Below are 27,929 nucleotides of genomic sequence, written 5' to 3'. Positions count from 1 at the left end.
ATGATATGCATGATTTATAAGTTGGATTTGATGGACTTGATGGACTAAAAGCATATCATGCCACTGTCGGTGTGTAGACGGGAAGCAACATTTGGACTGGGAGAAAAAAAAAATGCAGTATCATTGATATACAATTTCTTTGATATTTTATTTAAAACTTTGTGCAAAAAGTATTTACTTGGAATATAGTAAATTAATCCCAAAGGGTATAATAGTATGAAATGTATAAAATGCTTTTTAACTTTTTAGTTTATATTTATTATTTATAATTTAATAGGCATCAAATATATATTTTCTAAATCATTGTATTGTAGTATTTTTACTTTTCAATACAGCACATTTACAGTCTATGCTGAAGGCAGTGAGAAACAGCCGGTGACTGCACAGTATGGATCTATGGTTCTTCATCCAGCACAAAGGTAACAGCCTAGGAGGCATGTATATCTGGATGTATGCTAAGCTGTAGCATTAGAAAGTAGAACTGAACTATAATGCGAGTTATTAAAATGGTTTGAGAAAGAACCACCTACAATTAATATGTGGATAAGCACATAACATTGTATAATCAAGCGAGAAAGAGGATTGAGAAAATATATGCTGATGTGGGACACATGGACTAGGACTTATATAGGAAAGTAAAGGAAAAAGGGAAGCAGTTGAGAAAGAGGCAGGAGCCATGTGTTTAGGGTGAGAAGGATGGAAGAAAATTTAATTTATTTTTTTAAAATAGTGGACGGAGGGGCAAGAATGGAACAGAGTAAGAAAAGAATTTTTTTTTTTTCTTTCTCTTTTTGTATTATAAAATTCTATTGAGACATTAATGAAAGTAGAAAGGATGGGGAGGGGAGGAAGAAGTAGAGCAAAAGAAGGGAGAAGAAGACTAATGTAACTATAAATCCCTTTACAAAATGATAATTTAAAAAGGGTATGTATCTATTTTAAATATAGGGTAATAAATGTATATGGACAATATTGTAGAATATTTGAATTTAGAATTTTATTCTGTGTGATTGGGTATATGTAATGCAATACATTTTTTATAATTAATAAAAGAAAAAAATTTTGAAATTGAAGCAAGCCAACAAGTTTGTACTTTCAAATGAATTAGAAACTAAGCATCTCTGTTGGAAAAGTTTAATAAAGGTATATTTCAGAAAAAAAGAGGGAATAATTTTTTGAGCACTGACCCCTATTCCAAGCACTGAATTCTTCAGGATGCCTTCAATGTTTTATCTCACTCCATGAAAGCAGCCTGTTCTAACAGTAAACTTGTCTCCCCCAAGCTGTAAGGGATGCAAAAACTCAGACATCTGAAGCCTTCTAAAAAAAACCATGCACTTAAAAAAGCTTTCATTCTCAGCCAGGAGGAAATTTGAAGTAGCTTTTGGTCTCAGCGTGTTAACAACATTTAGGCTATCTGCACATGACAGTTGTCAAAATCAACTATGAAAAACTGTGTAGAGCTAATTTTTCAAGGCCGTTTTGCATGAGTTATTTTCATCTGTGTGTTATCCAATTTATAATGGAACCATTAAAAATTTTAAGATTTTTACAGTCATTCAATAGTGTACCCTAACAATTATCCTTATTTAGTGGACAGCACTTGTTTTCTATCCAAGTGACGTTCAATATTTTTATTCACTTCTAATGGACACAAGTTCGAACACATGCTCTCATCTTTATTTTTTGTAGATGCCCAAAGACAAAGATGATATACAGAAGATATTTTTGCGGACAAATGGTTTGGCAACAAATTGCAAATGAATGGCACATGGAACCAAAAAATGGACCATGGATACATAGTTTGCAGCCTGAAAAGAGCACAAGTTCATGAGCAGGTAGCCTTATAGTCGCTAAGCTCATTCAGTTAGAATTATTAGAATATATAAGAATACTTAAGATTAAACTACAACATAGTTCTTCTTCTCTGTCGTGTTTGTCTCTACTGTTTGTACTTCATTTTCCCCTGCAAGTGTTTCTTAGAGAAATTGTGACTTGCTGACTTTTCTTTTGATTAAAGATTACCTTGGCATTTGGGCACACACACACATTACTATATTCTATGAATTTCTGTTTATCTGTTGAAACTAAAATCTCATTCATTTTTATGATTTTAGTACAAAATGTGATGTAAAACCCAAGGTTCTGAGAAAAGAAAAACTGCAATGGAGTATCTTTTCTCCAATTCCACACGTGTTCTAGTCAATTTTTGTTATTAGGACTCTTATTAAACATTACAATACACTCAGTACATGAACAGCTATGTTTCATAGCTAAACATACAATTTTTTTTAAACATTCTGATAATTGATTAAAATGAGACCATGATGGTAAGTCAAACAGGATACCAAGAAAGTTTACCAGGAATATGACTTCATCGCATCTCATTTCTGTGAGTCAATATGTCCTTATTTTTATAGTAAACAACTGTGAGGTATATGATTCTCTGATCTTATATGGTTTATACAAAAGCTGTAATTTTCTGAAAATTCTGTGCTATTGACTAATAAAGATATTACATTTTGGAGTGGTAGTTATCTTTGGATATTAACAAAGATATAACAATTCCTTTTACAGTCTTCTTGTTTTATATCATGTATGAATACTGCAATTATAACACAACTTATTTTCATATTTAGGGTAGCTTGGCATAAATCTAATTTTTAGTGAATACTTAGTAGAAATATTGCCTATTGTTCAAAATCTTCCATATTTTTCTGATTATTAAGGCCTCAATATGTAGAATACAAGGTAATCAGGCAGAATAAATGCAAATATCTGTACCACCAGTATTATGCACATGATCTGTGATGCACAACAAGTTTACAGCCCAGCTCCTCTCCTTCCCTGTTCGGAGACCCCTTTTTATCTACATGCCTATAAAACAATGAAAATAGAAAGGGTGCTCATGAGACACCCCTTTAATGACGTTTTTAACACAATCTAAATGCTCTTTCACATTTGCGTTTGTGCCCAGCTTCAGTCGTGCATCCATTGCGTCTTACTCGGTTGTGTCTTAATTTTTCTTCCGTTTTGTCTGTGTTCGCAAAAAAATAAAGGTTTAACATTGCTTTGAAAATATTACATCTGGTTTTTCAGTCTCTTCAGTGAAAATAAAACAGATGTTTCATTGTTTTGTTTTTTTCTGGACTTCTTTTGCTTACTGTGATACGCACCAATGAAAAAATAAGACATGTTTCAACAGATGAAAGTACAAGCCGATGTGAAAATACCCATAGAAATCAATGACTTTTCAGTGGAAATCACTGAACCACAGACGTGAAAAACAAAGCCAATGTGAAAGAGCCCTAACACTGAGACTGATTCAACATGAATTTCAGATCATTCTAATTGCAATTTTTGGAACCGTCATATGCAAATGATATAAACAGTACTGTACCTGATTAATTTTTGTTTGAATAAATAACTTTTCACGAATTGTCAAACACCCGCTGTTTAATTGTATAATACAAATTTTTAATGTCAACCCTGTTTTTTATTTATTTATTTTTATAAGAAAATAAGACATAAAATATATATTGTACAAAAATCGACTGCTGCTTCTCGACACAATGTCATTGTTTATGATGATGTAAAATCTGTCTGTAATAAAATGAACAGAAACACAGTTTCTTTTTGTTAAGAAAGGATGACTCATTATGACTTCCAGAACCGTGAGACCTGGTGTTAAGTGAAATGGGTGGTAAATGAGGATGGATATATTTTTTTAACAATATAACATTTTCATTATAAACCCTGTTTTTTGTTGATGACATGGAATTCACTCATTTCAGACATACTAGTGCAAAAAAATTGTGCAGGAATATTTTGCAACACCAGCTGAATGAAAAAATTTGCAAACCGCCCAGTGCACAAAGAGTGTCTGATAAATCTGGTTGCTCAAAATGGTTACAAAGTGTCATTGATTTAATGATAAAGCATTGTTATATTTGCAACCACAACTCAGGTTGTCCTCTCCTTCAGGTTTACTCTGTGTCATCCAGGACATTTACGTTTCTTGGAATAGAAAAAATATAGATGTTCTGTGGTATATTCAACCATCACAGGACATAGATGATCCAAGTGCCCAAAATATTGCAACGGAAGGCATTCTGCCACGTACATGTTTTCATATATGTGGCTTAAAAATAACATAGTGGCATGAATCTTGTCTTCCTGAAATATTCTTTGATGGTAAGCAGCTTGCAGCCAGGCATTGTAATTTTACTGGAAATGAAGGGACATTGTTACTTGATCTTCAGAAGACTCAACTCATTGAAATCAAGAACTAGATGCATGTACCGTTTGCTGATCAATGGTATTTAAGATTGCAGCAGGAAAGCCAGAAGTAATAGATATTGGTTTAGGGCACCAATGGAATTTCTGCTTGTCCATCAGAGGTATGGCTATAAATCAGTCTGTTTGGGCACCAGAGGCTATACCACTGTGCAAACTGTGTTTAGTGTTGTGTCAAATCTAACAGCTTTTGCCTCTGTGGGTTTTAAGTTTGTATCATACATTGGATTTTCAAATGATGCTTGTCCATTACTGTTTTCATGCCCAGCATATCCATTGTACTGTACTTTGGGTCTCGCTCTGTAAAATAAAATAACATATCGAAGCATTTAAAAAAAATTACTGAAATAAACACATAAATGAGTAGAAAAAATCTAAGCATAATAAAAACTAGAAGTTAAGACATAAAGTATTCACAAATCAATTCACTATTACACATATGGCTTTGCTATTTGATTTTTCAATAAAAGATCAATGGATAATATGTGCTTTGTGCTTATGGCAGGTATGACAATGAAGTTCTCCCTACAAATACAGGATAAAACTGTAAAAAGATGTACAGGCGGTCCCCTACTTAAGGACACCCGACTTACAGACAACCCATAGTTACAGACAGACCCCTCTGCCCACTGTGACCTCTGGTGAAGCTCTCTGGATGCTTTAAAATAGTCCCAGACTGCAATAATCAGCTTAAAATTGTCTGCAATGAAGCTTTATTGATAATTCTTGGTCCTATTACAGCAAAAAAATTTGAAACTCCAATTGTCACTGGGGCAAAAAAAAAAATTGTCGGGAACTACAATGATAAAATATACAGTTTCGACTTACATACAAATTCAACTTAAGAACAAACCTACAGTCCCTATCTTGTATGTAACCCGGGGACTGCCTGTAATTGAAAAAGTTTTTCAAGAGAAACTCACTTCTGTTCTGAACAATGGGTTATCTATGGATTTAATAATGTTTTTATTAATAAAATAAACTACCATATATACATGTAAAATGTGCAGCAGAGTGCCCCCATTAATAAGATGTGCAGCAGAGTGCCCTCATTAATAATATATGTAGCAGGTTAATGCCCCCATTAATAAAAGAGCGCAAGGTTAGAATTGAGAGAAAAGAGAGGTCTGTAATTTTATTGCAGGTACACTTCAACTGTAAGAGACATAATCTAAAAAAAAAACAGAAAATCCCAAATGAATTTTAAGAATTTTATTTTATTGCATGAAATAAGTATTTGATCCCCTACCAATGAGCAAGAATTCTGTCTCTCTTAGTGCTGTTAGTTTTTATTTAAGATGCTTCTCCTACTCTGCACCCATTACTTGTATTAATTGTACCTGTTTGAACTTGTTTTCTGTATAAAAACATCGGTCCACACACTCTCTCACACTCCAACCTCTCCACCATGGGCAAGATCAAAGAGCTGTCTAAGGACACCAAAGACAAAATTGTAGACCTACACAATGTTTGGATGGACTCGAACACAATAGCCAAGCAGCTTGGTGAAAAGACAACAACTGTTGAAACAATTATTAGAAAATAGAAAAAACACTAGATAATTAACAATCTACCTCAGTAACACCTCAACTTGTGGGCTAATGATTCTATAAAAGGTCAAGAATTTTTGAAGTTCCCCAGTGACCATCTGAATGACCCAGATGAGGCATGGGAGAAGGTCATGTGGTCAGATTAGACCAAAGTAGAATTTTTATTATCACCTCCACTTGCTGGGTTTTGAAAAATGAGGACAACCCTACGAAACATGATCCCAAACCTGAAGCCACTTTGTGGTGGCTTCTGCAAAGGGGACAGGACGACTCCACTGTATTTTGGGGGGGATGGATGGGGCCATGTATCACAAGATTGTGGACAAAAGATTCCTTCTCTCAGTAAGAGTATTGAAGAGGGGTTTTCTAGTTTAACCCATAAAACTCAGCAAGAGCAACTAAGGACAGGTTCTGTATGAAGAATTTTAAGGTTCTGGTGTGGTCTAGCCAGTCTCCAGACCTAAACCCAATCAAAATATTTTGGAGGGAGCTGAAACTCAATGTTGCTCAGCAACAGACTTGAAACCTGAAAGATCTGGAGAAGATCTGTATGGAGGACTGTGCCGAAATCCCTGCAGTAGTGTGTGCAATCTTGGTCTAGAAATAAAGGAAATAGTAGGCCTCTGTAATTTGTTTCATGCAATAAATTTCTAATTAATTATTTAAAAATAATAAAATGTGATGTTTTTAGATTCTCACAGTTGAATTCTATCTACAGTAAATAATTATAGACCTCTCCATTCTTGCAAAATCAGCTTAGGATCAAATACTTTTTTCACTCACTGTGTATATATTTATATATATTTGTTCTAAACACTTTTTATACTATATTTAATGAAAAAAGCATTGCTGTGACTGGAACAGTATAAACAAGTACAGAAATGTAAGTTTACAAAGTGGTCCTATGTTCGCCTCCTTCTTTCCCAGCTCCCAGACCATTGGACAGAGATAACGTGTTATCTTCGAACAGAAAAAGATGAGGCCACAATAAGAAAATAACATATTATAGAGATATTTTTGAGGTTCAGATGATGTATGTAAATGATTCAATCTAAGGACTAAATAAATAATGAAAATTGAAAATCATATTTATGTGAAACCTTGAACTGCCAAATTTCATCTGTCATTAAGTGTGAGATAACATATGATGTAGGAAAAATCTGTGGTATTTTGTATTAGAGGGATAGTATCACAGATTATTTAGAAGAGAGAGGAAAAAAAGGAACTAGGGCTGTGAACAGCAATAAATTCTAACTGCAAGGGGAATAGTGCAAATGATCCAGAGCATTTTTCCCATAACATGACTTCAGCTCATAATGTTGGGCTGTAGTTAATTTTTACAGACTGGTTGCTAAAAAGTAACTTGTTCAGGGTAACAAATTTAAGTGTTAGGTCAACTGCATGCTTAAAAGGGTTGTCCACATTCAGCAAATAATTGATATGTTTTGTGTAAGGAAAAGTTATATAATTTTCCAATATACTTTCTGTATCAATTCCTCAAAGTTTTCTAGATCTCTTCTTGCTGTCCTGTTATAGAAAGCTTCTACGTTTATGTACAGCGGATATATAAATCTATCCATGTCGATGTGATGGACATGCCACAGCCATCATTATCACACAGCTCTGATAACTCTCTCCGATATAACTTCTTATGCACCTGCATGTCCATCACATAACCATCGACAGATTGTACCCGCTGCACCTAAACATAGAAGCTTTCTATAGAAGGACAACAAGTAGAGATCTAGAAGAATCGTGAGGAATTGATACACAAACCACATTGGGAAATTGTATATCTTTTCCTTACTCAAACAATATCAATTATTTCCTGAAATTGGACAACCCCTTTAAAACTATAATGGATGCTGAGAAAACATTCCTATCACATTTTGAGTGGGTACTATTGATAAAACATTTCAGGACATTATAAATTAAGCAAAGAGAAAAGGCAGGTAAATATTTAGCAGCACCTAACTGATAAAGAGATGTATTTTTCCAAAATCACGTTCCAGAGATGAAGTAAAGCTCTGTATGGCTAAGCATAACAGGATCAATGGGAACACTGTGGTGATGATTTGGGTAGAGGTTAATTTGAATCATTTGCTGTTCACCAATATAATTTACATATTTCTATATTGAATTTAGCATATATCTACATTTGGCAAGTCACAGCACAAGCAATAATAGGAGATATAACAATGAAATATGTGTCCCTTCTGAGTTTTTATTATAGCTTTACATCAAGATTTCTGTGGGATGGGAAATGTTAGAGGCAGCAATTAAGCAGATGTCAAAAGTAAAGCAAAAACTTGAAAGGTTAGAGACTTGGTAATGTTTTCTATAAGAAAAGTCACAAAGATTTAGTTAATCAACATAATTGTACAGTATGTATTTACCTTCTTTATCTTTGAGGTAATATCTTTTAGTTTACAAAAATAAGTTATGGATATATTTACAAGTTTTAATACCCATATAATTCTTCTAATTTCTCCAAAAACAATGTCCATAAAGAAATTAAAAGAAGTAGTGGGCTTTGAAATGTGGAGATAAAAAGTATAATGATGTCATAACTTTCAAAATCAATATCAAAATCATATAAAACAAGAAGATTTGGACAAGAGTAAAAATGAGGTATGGACTTGCATTATTGAAAATATTAGATGGTGTCAGTAAATAAAAACCATTGGTCAATTCAATTTAATGTGGTACACAAATTACAGTAAAGAGATGAATTTGAAAAAAACTGATTGTAAGCCTCCTTGCAATTGTTCTTGTCTTAATGTAATGTCTGTGAATCCCTTATTGACTGTACAGCACCATGGAATTAATGGTGCTCTGTAAATAATAATAATGTGCAATGGGAGATGAAGGATACATTTATATTATTTAGTCATGCCCAAATATAACTGCATATTGGAAGCAAATTATTAAGTTCACAGATTTAAAGATAACAAATATTGGCCCAGATTTATTAAAGCCCTTGCACCAGTTCTACACTGAAAGGGGGCATTCTGGTGCACAGTCAGACCATGTGCCACATTTATCATGCAGTGTCCTACAGAATTGTGTCACAGCCCCCATGTTTAAAGGGAACGTACCACCACAGATCTACAAAGGTAGGGGCGTGAGGATAGCCCTTTTAAGAGCTAATCCTCACATTTCCGCAATATTTTATCAACTTTTAATTCCCTTACATGTAAATTTTGTAAAAAGGCTACTGGGACGTGGAGTAGCCGATGCTGAGGCTACACAGGGCTGCTACTCCACGCCCCAGTAGCCTCTTTGACCCTCCTACCAGATGTCTTTGGCGCGCAGCCCTCGTCCCAGAAACCTGCTGTCTGCGCATGTGCAAAACAGCAGTCCCGCAGCTACGCGGCTCTGGTTTTGGAGCAGTGACCTCGCAGCCATGGGCCTGCTGTTCTGTGCATGCGCAGACTGCAGGTTTCTCGGATGAGGGTGCACAGCTACGAGGAACTGTGCACTGAAGACATCTGGTAGAAGGGTCAAAGAGGCTACTAGGGCGTGGTGTAGCCGTGTAGCCTCACTCCGACTACTCCATTCCCCAGTAGCCTCCTTACAAAATGTACATATTAGGGAATTAAAAGTTAGTTAAATATTGCGGGGACGTGAGGATTAGCCTATAAAAGGGCTATCTTCACGTCCTATAGTTGCACCTACCACCCGATCTACCTTTATATAATTTATAATATATAATATTATAATAATATTATATAATTTAATCCTACAACAGGACAATGACCGAAAGCACACATCCAAATTATGCATGAACTATTTAGGGAAGAAGCAGCAGCTAGTATTCTATCTGTAATAGAGTGGCCAGCCCAGTCACCAGATCTCAACCCATTGAGCTGTTGTGAGAGCAGCTTGACTGTATGATACATAAAGTGCCCATCAATCCCATCAGGAGGGACTTCTGGAAACATGGGGGAAAATTTCTCCAGATTACCTCAGCAAATTAACAGCTAGAATGCCAAAGGGAACAATACTAAATATTTCAAACTCTGTCAATGCCTGGGCTATATTTTCTATTCATTTTTTCATATGAAAAATAAAAGTATGATTTTTTTTGGAAAACACAAAACTGTCTGAGTAACTCCACACTTACTGGTGTGCATGTATTACTTGGCCATTACTTGGGTATTACGGGGGGCTATATATATATATATATATATATATATATATATATATATATATATATATATATGTGTATATATAAATATATATATATAAAAATATATATTTATATATATATATATAGGAAAAATTAGCAATGAAGAAGCACTCCATAAGATAAAGTCAAGTGAATTTTCTCCTTTTTACACGGTGCTGCTCCTTAGCCCTACTTTGGTTTTATATATACACTCACCGGCCACTTTATTAGGTACACCTGTCCAACTGCTCGTTAACACTTAATTTCTAATCAGCCAATCACATGGCGGCAACTTAGTGCATTTAGGCATGTAGACATGGTCAAGACAATCTCCTGCAGTTCAAACCGAGCATCAGTATGGGGAAGAAATGTGATTTGAGTGCCTTTGAACGTGGCATGTTTGTTGGTGCCAGAAGGGCTCCTCTGAGTATTTCAGAAACTGCTGATCTACTGGGATTTTCACGCACAACCATCTCTAGGGTTTACAGAGAATTGTCCGAAAAAGAAAAAACATCCAGTGAGCGGCAGTTCTGTGGGCGGAAATGCCTTGTTGATGCCAGAGGTCAGAGGAGAATGGGCAGACTGGTTCGAGCTGATAGAAAGGCAACAGTGACTCAAATCGCCACCTGTTACAACAAAGGTAGACAGAAGAGCATCTCTGAACGCACAGTACGTCGAACTTTGAGGCAGATGGGCTACAGCAGCAAAAGACCACACCGGGTGCCACTCCTTTCAGCTAAGAACAGGAAACTGAGGCTACAATTTGCACAAGCTCATGGAAATTGGACAGTAGAAGATTGGAAAAACGTTGAAGTGGCAGATAGTAGTTTAAGGAAGTGCCTCTCTATCAGACTTTACATTTGGCATAAGAAAATAATATTTCCAAAGAAACAAAGTCAGTACAGAGCGGTAGAATATGTGTCAAATTGACCACATCAAAAAAAGTACAGCAAAAAAAATCCTTTCAGCAAAGAAAGAAAAGCACCTGCCCTTGTTGTCAAGACTGCCATAACTAAACTAAATATATCCTATTATTTCCTCTTCTTTGTTCATAGACCTCACATCATATACATATATAGGTATGAGGGAATGACATCTTTGTAGACGAATACATTAAAAGAATCTGCAATAGGTTATTAATCTGTCTTATTTAATAGCAAAGGTCTAACTTTAGATTTGGCTGTGTCTCACACCAGAAGTTTATACACTGTAGATGAATATCCATTTGCAGTGCATAAGGCTCGACTAGTGATCTACAACTATACTATATAACGGTTATTATATTAGGTGAAAAACAAATAATATTTTGTAAATTATATATCATATTGACATATCAGAATGTACAAATATGCAAAGATCTAGTTACCAAGGCAAATAAGGCAACATTTTTATCATAATTTACACCTACTCTATATCTTAGAACTATTTTGTTATTCCTGAGACATAGAATGAGCCTATAAAAGACTATAGCATATTAAGGGCATCGCTTAAAGAGGACCTGTAGGCTCTCCTGACATGTCTGATATAGTAATGAATGGTTATATTGTAATACAAATAATCTGGTCATCTCTACTTGGAACTGTGTTTATTTTAATGTGAAATTATTTCACCTGGAAAGATACAATAAGTTGACAAATGGGCATTTTCATTCCTTACGCCAAAATAAATGTGATTTTAAATAGGAGGGCAAAGCCATTCTCTGTAAAGCATCTATTTGGCAAGGAAATGATAACACCTATTTTTCATACAGTTTCAGGAAAAAAATGGCAGGAAAGGAACAACACAGTTCTAAGAAAAAGATCCAGCATTTCACGGGGAAAGTATTTGCAATAACACAGACAAGCCAGGAAAGATGAAAGGCCCTTTTTAAGTATGTACAGAGCCATTTATTCCAACTTACATACAGCTGTTTCAGGCCTACGTGCCCTCATCAGTGCAAGATATTGAAATCATGGCTTCTGTGGTATAAGACGTAGGTATTAATCTGTAAGTACAAATACAAAATGGAAAGGGATTAAACTAGTGAGTGAATATGCTTATTTCATGGGATGGATTTCAATGTGTACCCTATTTCCAGTTTATCTTTCATTCATTCATTTTAATGGAGATGTACATGCATCCCTTATTCAAAGCATTGTTACCTCCTTAGGTTAAAGAAGCCTAAATTCTATTTGGAACAGAAGCTTTAGAATTGGAAAGGGGCAAACATTACACCTGAACAATAAATGTGATTATCAATACTGAAAAAAATGTCTTTATGTTCTCTGAGTGCGTTTAGTGGGTAATGACTAGAATCATTTAGTTGGTCTCATGATGCTAGTCCTTAAGACTGGGGTATAATGGTAAATGATAACTTTCAAGCTCTAAAAAAATAGTGTTCTCTTCAGCATACATAAAAAAACATACATACCTAGCTTTATCAATGCTTCTATTATTATTTACCTGTGTTTATAGAGATAGAATGCAAATCCTGATAATATAAGTGCGAAAAATGGTACCAAGATTGCAGCTGCTACAGAACTGCTATTTGTGCCATAATAATTGTTGGAAGAGTCAGTGACGTTAAGTGGACCTGTAACAAAGCAAACACATCATTAAGTGAAAGTCTTTTCATTATTTACAATGACACTTTTTTATTTTGTATCATCATGAAGTAACTTCTGCTCTTTAGACTGTATTATTAAGTACAAGGATTTGCCTCTCCCTCCATGTAAGCAGTAAGAAATGAAGGGCTCTGCACTGGTATGCACAGGTGGAGAACATTCCACATTCTTCATTTATTATGTATCTTATTCAGTAATTCACCCGCTGGCAGTAGATTTCTGGGACAGTGCCTTCTTTGCCTTCATGGTAGAGATCTGTCCTCATGGTAAAATAACTGATATACATTTATTGCATTTTTTTCTATACTGTAAAAAGAACCAATTTAGTTTATCAGTTTTTAATATGCATATTTATATACACTGTGTAAGAATTTTAGGCAAGTGTGAGAAACTCTAGAAAGTAAGAATACTTTCAAAAATAGAAGCGTACAAAATTAGACTCCTAGGGGGTCATTTATCTTACAATTTTCTCTTTTTTCTCTTACTTTTGGTACTTTTGGGCATGTTTGATATATATGCACCTAAATTTGCAACATTTCGAGTCACCTAGCAGTGTTACCTGCCCAAGAATTTTTATGTGTTATGGGTGAAAGATCCTTAAAATTCAGATGTGGAGAAGTGAAAATGTTGCCATTTTGGTGCAAATCTTGGTTAAAAAGTCACAAATAAACTGCAGTCCTGACTAGGTGACTTTTTTAAGTTAAACAGACTGCCTGATGTCACGGGTGCTCCCACGACCCATGTCTCAGGTCGCAGTGCTCCTCTCTATGCCCCAGTGCCCTGCAGCTCTAAGTCACCTGTCCTCTCTCCTGTTTATGTTCGTTATGTTTATGCGTGCGCCGGCTTCAGTAAATTTGAAGGGTCAGCGCACAAAAAATCGGTGCTTTCCTTTTCCCAGTATTACTTATAATCCAGCCTCTCCCTGCATACCCTGCTGGATCTTGATGCCTTGTGCCTTAGAGACTGCTTGTCTCATGCCCTGTGCTGATATTGTGATTTCCCGTTGTGACCCCGGTTCCATTCCTGACTACTCTTTCCTACTGCCTGCCTTGACCTAATGCTATGTTCCTGACTCTGATCCTGTGTTGCCCGTCCTTACCTCCTGCCTATCTCCGACTATGATTCTGCTCAGCATTTGTGTACCTCGCCTTGGATGCCACCGCTGACAAAGTCGCACCTATGGAACCACCTGGTGATACGCCACAGCAAGCCTAACCCTCTTTGTGGCAGGCTCTGGTGAAAACTGGGTACCACTTATATTCCGTTCCCAGGTGTCGGCTTACGTCATCGTCTGCCGTGATCCAGGGGGTCCGCTACCCCTGGAGCTTGACACTTGATATATCAACCAAGTCCAAAACCCAGAAAAAAGCAAGAAAACACACACACAAATGTCCTGAGTGATTGTCCTTGTTTCTACAGCAGGACAATACCCCAAGACATACAGGCACTGGGTGGAATTCATGAAACACCGGTGCTCCATGCGGGCAATTCTACACCAGTCCCTAACTGGTTTAGATGTGTGACAAGACCTATGAACAATCAATGGGGATCAGGGTGATCAGGATATTTCAGGCCCTGTATGCAAAAAAACTTGTGTACAAGTCCCGATAAATGCTCCCCATTGTACTCAACCAACAAACTATGTGTTCACAATTATGAGGGGCTTTTTAGAAGCTGTATATGTTACTCAATGTTACTCACTTGTAATCAAAATGTACTGTGAAGAAGACCACAATGTACCAGAGCATCAGTCTGCAAAAAGTTGGGATTACATTATTTATTGTATATATATATATATATATATATATATATATATATATATATATATATAGAATGTAGAAAAAGTCCAAGCAGCACGGCAAATATCCCAAAAGAGTCACAAAAATTGAAGCTATGTGCAAAGCCGTAATGGGTCCAGGCAAGGGGAAGGACCCTCCAAATAACAAATAATGAAAAAGGCAGCACAAAAAAAATTGGTGAAAAACGGTGGTTTTAATCCATAGAAGACGACGTTTCGGCTCGTATACACGTGAGCCTTTCTCAAGTCTTGAGAAAGGCTCACGTGTATACGAGCCGAAACGTCTTGAGAAAGGCTCACGTGTATACGAGCCGAAACGTCGTCTTCTATGGATTAAAACCACCGTTTTTCACCAATTTTTTTTGTGCTGCCTTTTTCATTATTTTTTATTTTATATATATATATATATATATATATATATATATATATATATATATATATATATATATATACACTCACCGGCCAGTTTATTAGGTACACCATGCTAGTAACGGGTTGGACCCCCTTTTGCCTTCAGAACTGCCTCAATTCTTTGTGGCATAGATGCTGGAAGCATTCCTCAGAGATTTTGGTCCATATTGACATGATAGCATCACACAGTTGCTGCAGATTTGTCAGCTGCACATCCATGATGCGAATCTCCCGTTCCACCACATCCCAAAGATGCTCTATTGGATTGAGATCTGGTGACTGTGGAGGCCATTTGAGTACAGTGAACTCATTGTCATGTTCAAGAAACCAGTCTGAGATGATTCCAGCTTTATGACATGGCGCATTATCCTGCTGAAAGTAGCCATCAGATTGCACCGATGCTCAATTGGTACCAAGGGGCCCAAAGAGTGCCAAGAAAATATTCCCCACACCATGACACCACCACCACCAGCCTGAACCATTGATACAAGGCAGGATGGATCCATACTTTCATGTTGTTGAAGCCAAATTCTGACCCTACCATCCGAATGTTGCAGCAGAAATCGAGACTCATCAGACCAGGCAACGTTTTTCCAATCTTCTACTGTCCAATTTCGATGAGCTTGTGCAAATTGTAACCTCAGTTTCCTGTTCTTAGCTGAAAGGAGTGGCACCCAGTGTGGTCTTCTGCTGATGTAGCCCATCTGCCTCAAAGTTCGACGTACTGTGCGTTCAGAGATGCTCTTCTGCCTACCTTGGTTGTAACGGGTGGTGATTTGAGTCACTGTTGCCTTTATATCAGCTCGAACCAGTCTGCCCATTCTCCTCTGACCTCTGGCATCAACAAGGCATTTCTGCCCACAGAACTGCCGCTCACTGGATGTTTTTTCTTTTTCGGACCATTCTCTGTAAACCCTAGAGATGGTTGTGCGTGAAAATCCCAGTAGATCAGCAGTTTCTGAAATACTCAGACCACTGCCACGGTCAAAGGCACTCAAATCACCTTTCTTCCCCATACTGATGCTCGGTTTGAACTGCAGGAGATTGTCTTGACCATGTCTACATGCCTAAATGCACTGAGTTGCCGCCATGTGATTGGCTGATTAGAAATGTGTTAACGAGCAGTTGGACAGGTGTACCTAATAAAGTGGCCGGTGAGTGTATATATATATAATTAAACGCCTGACTCCCCTATTAATGAAATACCATGCATCCCCCCAAATAATGAAATTCCCTTCAACCTCCCTATTAATACCCTGCAGCCACGCTTTTAATGAAATGCCCTGCAGCCCCCCTATTGAAATGCCCTGCAACCCCCCAATAATTGAATGCACTGCAGTCTCCCAAATAATGATAAGCTCTTCAGTTTTGTGCTGAAAAACTCGTCTTATACACAAGTATATACGGTAGTCTGCAAAATCTGTGGCAGAGATTATATTTTTTGTTATCATTTTATGGTATATTAAAAAAAACTTGAATATCATTTGATATCATTATAATCCAGATTTTTTAAAACATTGGCCGAATGATTACTCTCGGCTGGTAAAATACAAGGCTTTTATTTCTTGAGTAATGATTTCTCTATAGCTGAGCAAAAATTAAAAGTGTCCTTTCTTTTTGACACACAAAAGGTATATAAAAATGTTGTCAAGAGCATTAGCTTAATGATAAAATTATTGAAATTATAAACATCACCATCAACACTTGTGATGAGATGACCTAATAAAATTTGACAAAATAAACTTTTTACATGCTGCTGGGAAAGTCCCCAGAAGTATATAAACTTGTGTTATTAGAAGTGAGTATACACAATTAATAAAATTTCACTAAATTATTTTAAGTAAACAGTTGATTTGCAGGGGCTTTTGGACCCCACTAATGTAAAATTCATAACCCAGTATAGATCATATAAGAGGACTTCAACCATAAACATGCAGCCAAAGCTGCAATGGAATGTGATAAAGTAATCACAATTAGTTATCGAAGAAAAAAAGGGTGGATCTCTATATTTACTAGCACTACAGAATTTTTTTTATCATGCCTGGTTAACAGATTAGGCAAGTCTGAGGATCTGTGATTGCTGTTTACAAATATTCTCCAGAGAAGAAGGTGCAAAAATTCCAAATTCAAAATGTGCAAGGATGGTAGAGACATATCCAAACAGACCTGCAGCTGTTTAGACTACACAGTCTAAACTTATCGGGGCTGAATACATATGCACACTACACTATTAATTTTTTAATTAGCCAAAACTTGCAAAATCAAGTTTCATTTAAAAAATACCCTTTGCTTTGTGTTGTGCTCTTACATGAAAAATTGATACATATATTTAAGTTGGTGGTGACTGTAATGTCTAAATGAGGAAAAGTTAAAGGAGTATGAATACTTTAGCCACCTGCACTGTATGTGTGGAATTCCTTGACCTTGTTTAACCCCTTATCACCGACACTAGTTTTCAGCTCAATGACCAGACTCGATTTTTCAAATCTGACAAGTCTCACGATAATTGGTTATAACTTCGGAACGCTTTAACATATCCTGGTGATTTTGAGAATGTTTTCTCGTAACACATTGTACTTCATGTTAGTTATAAAATTTAAGTGATAAGTTTTGCGTTTCGTTCTGAAAAAAAGTGAAAATTTGGCAAAAGTTTGTAAAAATTCTTCATTTTCCAAGTTTGAAATGTTCTGGTTTCCAGATAGGAAGTAAAACTACCCAAAAAGTTTGATAATTAACATTTACAGAATATCTGCTTTATGTTGGGATGATATTTTATGCTTCCGGTCATTTTTCTAGGATGTTATGAGGTGCAGAACTTTAGGTGCGATTTTTCTTATTTTCATGAAAATTGCCATAACTCACATTTTGAGGGACAACTCGGCTTCCAAGTGACTTTGAGAGGCCTAAATAATAGTAAAACCTCATAAATTACCCCACTATAGAAACTTCACCCCTCAACGTATGTAAAACAACTTCTATTAAGTCCATTAACCCTTTAAGTGTTTCACATGGGTTAAAAAATATGGACCTGCGATTTAGAAACTATGGAATTTTTTTGGAAATACATTCATTTAGGCCAAAACTGACATTTTCAGAATAAATTAAATGATGAAACGCACTGCAACGCTTGATGCCCAATTCCTCCCGAGTGTACTGATACCACATATGTGGTGGTGACTGCTGTACGGGCGCACGGCCGAGCATAGAATGAATGGCCACAGCAGATTTGTATTGTCACATTGTACGACCTATAAATTTTTATTTTTTTTGGTAATGCGATCATATGAGGGCTTATTGTTTATGGGATGAGATACAATGTATAAATAATTTATTTTGGGAGTCTAAAGCTTATTCATGAGATTTTATTAACTATTTCAAGGGGGACATAAACAAGATCATCAATTTTTATTTTGGATTGTGAGCATTTCCCCCCCCCCCCCCGCTCACCGTAACGTAAAAATAATATTTTATCTTTATTCTCTGGTTCACTACGATTGCGGTGATACCTCATTTATATAGTTTTTCTTATTTTGCTCAATTTTCCTGAGCAAAACCAATATTGGAGAAAATCGCATTGTTTTTACTATTGACAACTTTTCAGGGCCATAACTTCTGTATTTTTCTGTTGTCAGATCTGGTTGAGGGCTTATTTTTTGCGAAAACAGTTGTTCTTTTCAGTCGTATCATATTAGGTACCGTAACTTTTTTTGATCACTTTTTAGAACATTTTTTGTGATGGTGTTTGATGAAAAATTGTATATTATGGGAAGTTTTTGGAGTTTTTTTTTTTACGTAGCTCACCGAGCGGGTTCAATATTGATTTAGATTTATTGTACAGATTAATACGGACGCGGTGATACCAAATATGTACGTGTTTTGTGTTTTATATACTTTATTTGCATTTTATGTGTTACTGGGGAGATTATGGGACTTTTATTTTATTTATTTATTTAATTATATTATAAAAAGATTTAATTTTCTTTTTTTTACTTTTTTACATTTTCTACTTCTTGGCTTGAATAAGCGATCATCCGATCGCTTATTCAAGCCTTTACACTGCAATACACTTGTATTGCAGTGTATAGTGAAAGTAACTGAGCATGCTGCGCATGCTCAGTTACTTACAGCCGGGTCCTGCCAGGAAGGCAGGACCCGGTGAGAAGAGGAGCCGACAGCCCCGGGTCACTCGTCGGAACCCGGGGCAGCGGCAGGAGGGATCGGATCCCCCGGTAAGCACACGGAGTTTTTCCGATCCCGGGTGTTAGTGCCGGGTCTGGGCTGTGGTATCACAGCCCGACACCGGCACCAGCGAGACCCGGTGTCCCGAAAACTTCTTCTGATGCGCCGCCGTAGAAAGGCGTCGCATCAGAAGAAGTACCCTTAATGACCGCCGTAAAAACCCGATAGGGCGGTCATTAAGGGGTTAATACAAAAGTGCATTCTTCAAATGTAAAACATCAATTATGTTTCATACTCTGTAGTAGTATTGATTTTTTTAAAATGCTAGTTTTGACCATGTCTGTCCTCTAACAGTAACATTATGCCTTTGGTATTTAGTTTTACCTTATTTGCAATACAGTTAAAATCCTCATTGTAAAAATAGTCCCATTATGAATGTGGCATTAAAATCTAAGGGCCACATGTTTTTTCCGCCATTTTTGCAATTAAACGGCAAACTAGCGGCTCAGCAAAAATAACCATGTTTCCCTAATTTATCCTACCAATCCAGATGTTTTTTTGCACCTAATGATATGCATCACTTGCGACTTTTCATTCAGGCGCAAAAATGGGCACAAAAACACTCCAGCCCAAAGGTGACGTTAACTGAGAAGTAAACGCTGAGCCCCTGTGCAGAGCACACACTACATACACTGCAGACAGGAGCTTCAGACTGTATTTACAGTTTATCACCTTCTATTTACAAAACATTCTGCAAAATCCTCAGCTCAGAGCAGTACAGGAGAGAAGTTTGCAGAATTTTGCAGATAGGCCAGACATGTGTCCCCTGTGCAGCAGGATGAGCACACTGGTGTCTGAGGAGTATACTGTGCAGAATTACAGGGGGGCAGCAGGAGATCAGCACTGGGAGATCCCCTCCATGAGAAGCCACTTCTGAGGAGATCACTGGGTGCTGGGTGCCACACACCTGGGTGCTGCTGTGAGCAGGGCCGCATCTGCCATGAGGCGAGATGAAAATCTCGCTTCAGGCGGCAGAATGCGGGTCCCTGTAAAGGGCGGCGAAATTCGCCGCTCTAAAGTGGGCGATTCGGGCGTCCATTAACGCCCGAATCGCCCACCAGCTAAATAAATCGCGCCTATCTCTTTAAGACACAGGCGCGATTTATATGCGGAGCGACGCAGCGCCTTTCTGGCAGCTGCGTCGCTCCGTTCTAAGCAGTGACACAGGCGCCATGACGTCATGGCGCGGCGCCTGTGTCACTGTGCGGAGCCGCGTCTCACAGGAGAGCCGCGTGAACACCGGAGCCGTGGCGAGGGAGCAGCTGCCTGCAGGTGAGTAGGATTTTATTATTTTTCATGTATTTAATTAATTGTGGCTAATAATTAATACTGCGGGGGGGGGGGGGCGGAATATGGGGCCAGAATTATTTTAAACTGGGGGGGGGGGGAATCATGGAATGCTATTTTATTTGGGGCTATAATTATTTCTTTATTACTGGGGGGGATGCAATATATATTTATATTATTTGGGGCTATACCGTAATTATTTTATACTGGGGGGAATGCTATATATATATTATTTGGGGCTATGATTGTTTAATACTAGGGGGATGCTATAGATATTATATGGGGCCAGAATTATTTTATACTAGGGGGGGGGGTGCTGTATATATTATATGGGGCCAGAATTATTTTATACTAGGGGCGGGGGGGGGGGTTCTGTATATTTTATTTGGGGATTTGGAGCTATAATTATTTTATACTGGGGGGATGCTATATATATTATTTGGGGCTATAATTATTTTATACTGGGGGGGGGTGATGCTATAGATATTATTTGGGGCTATAATTATTTTATACTGGGGGGGATGCTATAGATATTATTTGGGGCTATAATTATTTTATACTGGGGGGATGCTATAGATATTATTTGGGGCTATAATTATTTTATACTGGGGGGATGCTATAGATATTATTTGGGGCTATAATTATTTTATACTGGGGGGGGGATGCTATATATATTATTTGGGGCTATAATTATTTTATACTGGGGGGGGTGATGCTATAGATATTATTTGGGGCTATAATTATTTTATACTGGGGGGATGCTATATATATATTATTTGGGGCTATAATTATTTTATACTGGGGGGGATGCTATAGATATTATTTGGGGCTATAATTATTTTATACTGGGGGGGGGATGCTATAGATATTATTTGGGGCTATAATTATTTTATACTGGGGGGGATTCAGTATATATTATATGGGGCCAGAATCATTTTATACTGGGGGGTGCTGTATATATTATATATCACTATATCACTAAGCTGGGGGGTTGTATATGGGATACAGTATATTACTAAGCTGGGGGGGCTGTATATCGGGTACAGTATATTACTTAGCTGCAGGGGCTGTATATGAGATACAGTATATTATATGTATATAGATTTTATCCCTATATAATGAAGGGATGTGTTATATGTGGGGTAGCGTGCGGTCAGTTGTGTTGTGAGGGGTATATATTATTTAGGAGCGCAGTGTTGTTTTCCAGGAGACTTTATACTGTAAGTGACTGTGGTATTTTTAGGGAAGCCGGGTGGAGATGCTGCACGGAGCTGAAGATATCTGCCCGTGAATTCAGCCGTGATACGTCATGGATTGGAGAACCCGGAATAAAGTCCTCCTGATGGAAGAGATTGTCATCTATAAGGTACTAGATGCCACTAATGACTCCCAGATCCTGTAGTCAGTCACACAGTGTCAGGGAGCTGTCTGTAGGGTTGTTAATTGTTAGTAAAGTTTAAGGATTTACTTAACAGGGAGTGGGGGGGGGGGGGGCAGCATTTTAATATTCGCCTCAGGCAGCAAATATGCTAGAATCGGCCCTGGCTGTGAGGGTTATCTTCATTCTGGGATGTGGGAGAAGCAGAGAGGAGCATGAAGCAGGATCACATGTAAGTGCCCAAATCTAACATTGTGCCAGAACTGGGCCAAAATTGCGCCTAAGCTGTGTTAAAGTAAAGTGATTAATAAGAGGCAGGAAATTAAGTTATCACAGATGGTTGTAGCTTGTGATAATTCTTGCGCAACAGTGCGCCAGAGTTTAGGGGCTACTACTACACTTAGGCGCACAAAAGTGAAAGTGGCCCTAAGTGTGTCTACTGTAAAGGAGCAAAGCAGATTTATGATTAAGGTTTAGAGATGAGCGAGTATACTCGTCCGAGTATACTGCTCGGTCGATTATTAGCATACTCGGACCGGCTCGTTACTCGGACGAGTATCTCGCCGGCTCGAGATCGAGCAGTAAATTAATAAAATAAATTGAATAAAAGTATTTTTATTGTAAAAAAAAAATATTACACATGTTTGCAGATGTTTTACTTGTAAGAACACATTGAAATAACACTATTCTTCACTTTCCAGGTGTTCGCGCGTGTCTCCCGCTAGGTTCGGAGATGTTCGGAACATCTGGAATGTGAAGAATATTGTTCTTTCAATGTGTTCTGCACTTAAATGGTCCTGTATTCACTGTTTTTAATGTTTTAATTCTATTCTTCACTTTGCAGCTGTGCGCGCGTATCTCCGAACCTATCGGGAGCGCGCGCACACCTGCAATGTGAAGAATAGAATTAAAACATTAAAAACAGTGAATACAGGAGCATTTAAGTGCAGAACACATTGAAAGAACAATATTCTTCACATTCCAGATGTTCGTGCACATCTCCTAACTTAGCGGGAGACACGTGCGAACACCTGCAAAGTGAAGAATAGTGTTATTTCAATGTGTTCTTACAAGTAAAACATCTGCACACATCTGAAAATTTTTTTTTTGCACTGTTCTTTTACTGTTCAGTTTTATTAAAAAAAATGCTCGGGTCTCCCATTGACTTCAATGGGGCTCGTTATTCGAGACGAGCACTCGAGCATCTGGAAAAGTTCGTCTCGAATAACGAGCACCCGAGCATTTTAGTGCTCACTCATCTCTATCAAGGTTCCATAACTAATATATCATGATATAGATCAATAATAAATCATATGCTTGAAACCTTTGACTTACTGTATCATGACAAATCTTCCAGTTGTATAATAAATGACACATTGCCAGAGGGGGCACACATCAGCATGTCAGTGTGCTTGGTTTACAATCTTTGCAATCCAAAATTTGGGACTGACTGTCTCTCCTGCATAATTTAATGCATCTATACTGCCAATTGCACTCTGTCAGCAGCCTTCATGTTGATGGTTTACAAATTGAAGTCTGGTCTGTGTGGGATTTTTACATCATGGTTTAAATTTTATTTTGAATTGCCTTTTTCCTGCATCTCTTCACATTAAATTTTCTCAAACTTGCTCAATTTTAACATTTTTGCTAAATTTTCGATAATGGGGTATCTGTGAATTTTCTGTGCAAAAACATAGCAGAAAGGCAGACATTGAGCAGATTTTAAACATATGTGTGACTGGTGCAGTGTATTTGCATAGAGCACACTCAGCTGATACTCGCATCAGTAGGCATTTATCACTGCACATAAATTGGACTATAGATCCGACTGATGGGAACCTACCAGTCAAACACATAGACAATTGCCAAAAATCTTGCCTAATGATAAATCTCCCCCTATATTCCTATAGACTGGCCATTTTGGAATCCAATGATATTGGACATGTTTATGATTTTATTTGTTTATATTATATCGTTTTAGAGAAAGGGGGGTATTTTATGTTTTACATTTTTTACTGCATTTACAGACCCCATAGGGCACATTAACCCTAAGAAGTCTGATTGTTCCTGCCATCTACTGCACATCACTGTTCTGGGAGATGTTTGATACATAACGCAGCAAATATCCAGTAAGAATGTAGAAAGTTCAACCTGTGAGCCCTGTTCTTTCATCCCTAATATGATGTAAATGGAGGAATATGTGACCTATTACCACAAGCAATCACCTTGCCAGGACCATAATCTTAAAATCATGAATCATTAGGTAAGGCGATTGTTCTTGGACATATAGAGATCACATGATCCTCCATCTGCAGCCATGATCCTCCATCTGCAGGAATGTCTGGCTGATAAGGTAAAAGAAAGGAGGTTGCATTTTACATATCAAGGAAGCAGTGCAGATCCTTTGATAGATGTATATTGGTAAATTACCTAATATACCACCCCCACAGTTACACACACATTGCAAAGGACATGAGACAAAGTTGCAAAACCCTCTAAATATGAAGATACCAACTTTAGTACCAAGACATTTGCACTTTTCGATGATTAATAACAACCAAACACCATAATAAATGCCTAAATAATGTTTAGTCAAAAGCTTTGTATGAGACTTATAAATATTATTGTTTGTGTACTAGTTGCAACAGAGAGAAGTAATTGTGTTCATGTTCTATCTAAGTGATATCCATTAGAAAACATTGCCTGCTATAATTTTAAGTTTCATTGGGAGGTAAACACTTTCAAATTGACATTAATCCACAAAGATTTGAAGGAAAACAATCTTACTTTGTCTTTGAAATATAAATTTTCCAAAATTCTTCGATTGTATATCGCCTTGGTAGTTAAAAGCACTCTCCTCCCTTCCAGATGATACCTATGTAAAAGATTAAATAACATTAATGCAGCTTCAATTATTAAGCCAAGTAGTGTTGAAGTATTAGGAAACACTTATCCCTAGCTATCTGACATGGGCATATGACTGCTTGTATTTTTCAGTAAATTTGTATTTTCCAATGAGTTAATTTTTATGGTAAAAATAACAAAATGATTCTAATTTATTAACTCTTTCCTACAGCAAAACAGAATAAAACAGCGGTTTTGCCAGTTTTTTTTAATTATACAGCATGATACAGCTATTCTGTATGGTTAGTATGATTAAGGAGACACCAAACATGTACAGGTTTTCCTTATAAGGAAACCGCATTTCCCCATGTGTCGCCATATTCTGAGAGCTATAACATTTTTAATCCTCTGTCAAACTAGGGATTAGGATTATTAGGGATTTTTTATTGCTGTAAAAGTTATATGTTTTAAAAACTTTACTTAATTATTTTTTCCTGTCTCACTAGGGGACACTGTGGATACCTTGATCCTTCAAACAATACATTGCAGTTGCATTGCAGGGAGCCAGAAGAGTGACAGCTGCAGTGATTGTGCTTGATAACGGCAGTTAATGGTTTAAAGTGCCCGGCATGAGATATTTCCCTGCCGTGCAGATGGATTAGGGACCATGCTGTGGATTAGGCTGTGTCTCCTGCTGCAGATGGCACTGGCACACTGACAGTGCCAGTACAATCCGGAAGGCGTAATAGATTTCCAAAATGTGGCAATGCCTGCTAATTAGGATGATCTATATCGTCCCATGGTGGTGACCAGTTAAGAAAAATATTCGAAAAAAAAGTATTAGCTATTACTAAGTATAATGGTTGACTTCCGAAATGTATTGGAGCTGATCTGCAGTAGCTTGGTCTTTCTACCACAGAATATAGCTGTTTGCTTCATGTTTCATTGATTATCAGTTGCTGAGAACAGCTGATATGTGAGTGTGCTGTGTGTTGGTCTCCAATAATCTGATATTGAAGACCTACTGTATGGTTTTGTTCTCAGCAGTTTTAATTTCATATATTTAGGATTTCATAGATTTGTGAAAAAAAAAGTTTCCACATTTTTCACTATTTTAGGCTCAATGCACAAAAACATGCTCTTTTGACATTGATTCAATAGCAATCACACAAACTTTCTACGGTCCAGCGTAAGTGCTGTCTGTTGGAACCACAAATTATGGGCTAGGTCTTGTTCCTACCTGGGGTTGTGGCTTGGGCAGTCCAAAAAACCTTCCCAAGCTGCAAACTCAGACAGAGGAGCAGGTTACCATTACTGCCGATAATACACAGGCCACAAGCAACACTACTAGCAACACTATTACAGTCGACTGGTTTATTATGAAGTGTGAAATATAAAAACCTGGTATATAAAATATTAGTATAACAAGAAAATATTGCAAGAAAAACATAACACCACAAAATTTCCCATTAATTAAAATGAACCCGTCTGACACTTTTCTTCCCCACTCCCCCCCCCCCCCCTTCCCCTTTTTTCTTGGTAGAAATTGTCACTTTATATCGGTGGTGTACACCTTGGCAAAGTTAATTTTAGTATATAATCTTTCGTTAAAAAAGATGTGTTAGTAATTGCACACTTACATATCCATCCATTGCCCAATTATCATTTTGAAACTTTTTGATTAATGCATCCGTAGGACCTTTTATTTGGAAAACCTTTAAAAGCAAGTGGGCTTCTTCCTTTTTATACACCCCTGAAGGGAAAATAAAATGTTAATAAATGAATATATGAAAATCATTATTATCAGTAAAAACACCCTATGCTCCCATTTTTTCAGTACACCATTATATGTGTAATGTCAATAACTTTGGGCGCTATTTTCCGTTACGGGGATAAACGCATTAAAAAACCGTTATCATATTTTGATAGATCAGGCATTTTTGGATGCGTCGATACCTGATGTGTTTATGATTTTTACTGTTTATTTATATTTATGTCAGTTCTAGGGAAAGGGGGGTGATTTGAAATTCTAGGTTTTTTTTATTATCATTTTTTTTTTACTTTTTTTAATTTTTATTTATACTATTTTTCAGACTCCCTAGGGTACTTTAACCCTAGGTTGTCTGATCGATCCTACCATATACTGCCATACTACAGTATCAGCTATCAGCACATTGTAATGAAGGGGTTAAAACGTACCGACCCAAAGAATAAAGTAGACATGTCATTTGGGGCGCTCAGTGAAAGACGTAATATCCAAGCTCACAAGAAAATGGCGCAAATGCGTTTTTTCACCATTTTCATTGCATTTGGAAATTTTTTTCCCACTTCTGAGTACATGGCATAGAATAATTAATAAAATAAAAATTTAAGGTACAGTATGGTAACATTTACAGTAAAATGGACGATGGTAATGTTGTTGTTGTAAGCCTAATGTTTATGAGCGACAGTTTTCCTGCTATATACCTGCATGTCATAAGAATTTAAATTAAAAAAAGGACCATGTTAAATTCAAATCTGTTTTTTGGGTTTTTTTTTACCGGTGTTTTGTATGCGTTGGAAAAGGGGTAGTCTTATACGGCGAATATATCTTAAACTCTATATTTTAAACAGGAAAGTAGGGGGGTCGTCTTATACACCAGGTCGTCTTATACGCCGGAATATACGATATATGTGGTAAGTAGGAGTTGTATGGAGAAGTGGCTTCATAAGCTGTGTCATCCTGTACAACTCACTAGCAGAGATGAGCTGGTTTGGCCAAGTTTGAGCAATGAGCCAGAACTCAAACTTCTGGATAAAGTCTGGGTTCAGGGACCCGAGCACTCATCACTACTTACTAGCGGTTATGGAGGTAGCTAGAATGAGGCTGTATGAAGAAATATTATTATTGGCTTGAATAACATTTTATGAAGAAAATAAGTTACTGCATTCCCCACTGACAAATTGCTTTATAGCACTTATAGAATAGTGCTGGTAAGACATATAAATCTTAACAATTTGAAATTTGACTGCACTTAGTTCTCATTAGTAAGGTTTTTAACATTATAGTACGTAACACATTTTAACTTACCGGATAACTTTAGTTCACTATTGTTAGTATCTAAAAATGTTCCATTCACTTTACTGCTTGAGTTATTGAACCAGTCAACAGTTAAGGTGGCTGAATGTTGCTTTCCAAGATATTCGTAAAACCCTTTCCATACGGAATTCACAGAAAAAACATCAGATGGAACTGAAAATGAATATATATATATATTGTCTGGTTATCGTAATTTTTGTCTAAATTAATAAATGCAGTACTATGATATTACAACCAACTACTACCATTAACTTCTATTACTATTAACAAAAA

At 37.0% G+C, this 27,929-nt stretch overlaps 1 protein-coding gene across 3 annotated transcripts in view; it reads right to left on the bottom strand.

The window, feature by feature from the left end:
* Positions 1-314: 314 nt before the first annotated feature.
* The window catches only part of CSMD1 (CUB and Sushi multiple domains 1), a 1,135,715-nt gene continuing 1,108,100 nt past the window's right edge, over positions 315-27,929 (bottom strand). For 2 of the 3 annotated variants that reach the window (XM_072142316.1, XM_072142318.1), the window contains 5 exons: positions 27,648-27,809; positions 26,218-26,330; positions 24,521-24,608; positions 12,460-12,589; positions 315-4,596 (listed from right to left, as the gene is read on the bottom strand). In XM_072142316.1, coding sequence (XP_071998417.1) covers positions 4,437-4,596; positions 12,460-12,589; positions 24,521-24,608; positions 26,218-26,330; positions 27,648-27,809 — 653 coding nt within the window. In that variant the 3' untranslated portion in view covers positions 315-4,436. Of the gene's footprint in view, positions 4,597-11,917; positions 12,002-12,459; positions 12,590-24,520; positions 24,609-26,217; positions 26,331-27,647; positions 27,810-27,929 lie in introns of all 3 variants that reach the window. The other variant, XM_072142317.1, reaches the window with a different exon arrangement.

This window comes from Engystomops pustulosus, chromosome 3 (genome assembly GCF_040894005.1).
Source record: "Engystomops pustulosus chromosome 3, aEngPut4.maternal, whole genome shotgun sequence".
Classification (NCBI taxonomy): Eukaryota; Metazoa; Chordata; class Amphibia; order Anura; family Leptodactylidae; genus Engystomops; species Engystomops pustulosus.
This window is presented reverse-complemented; position numbering and strand designations above follow the sequence as displayed.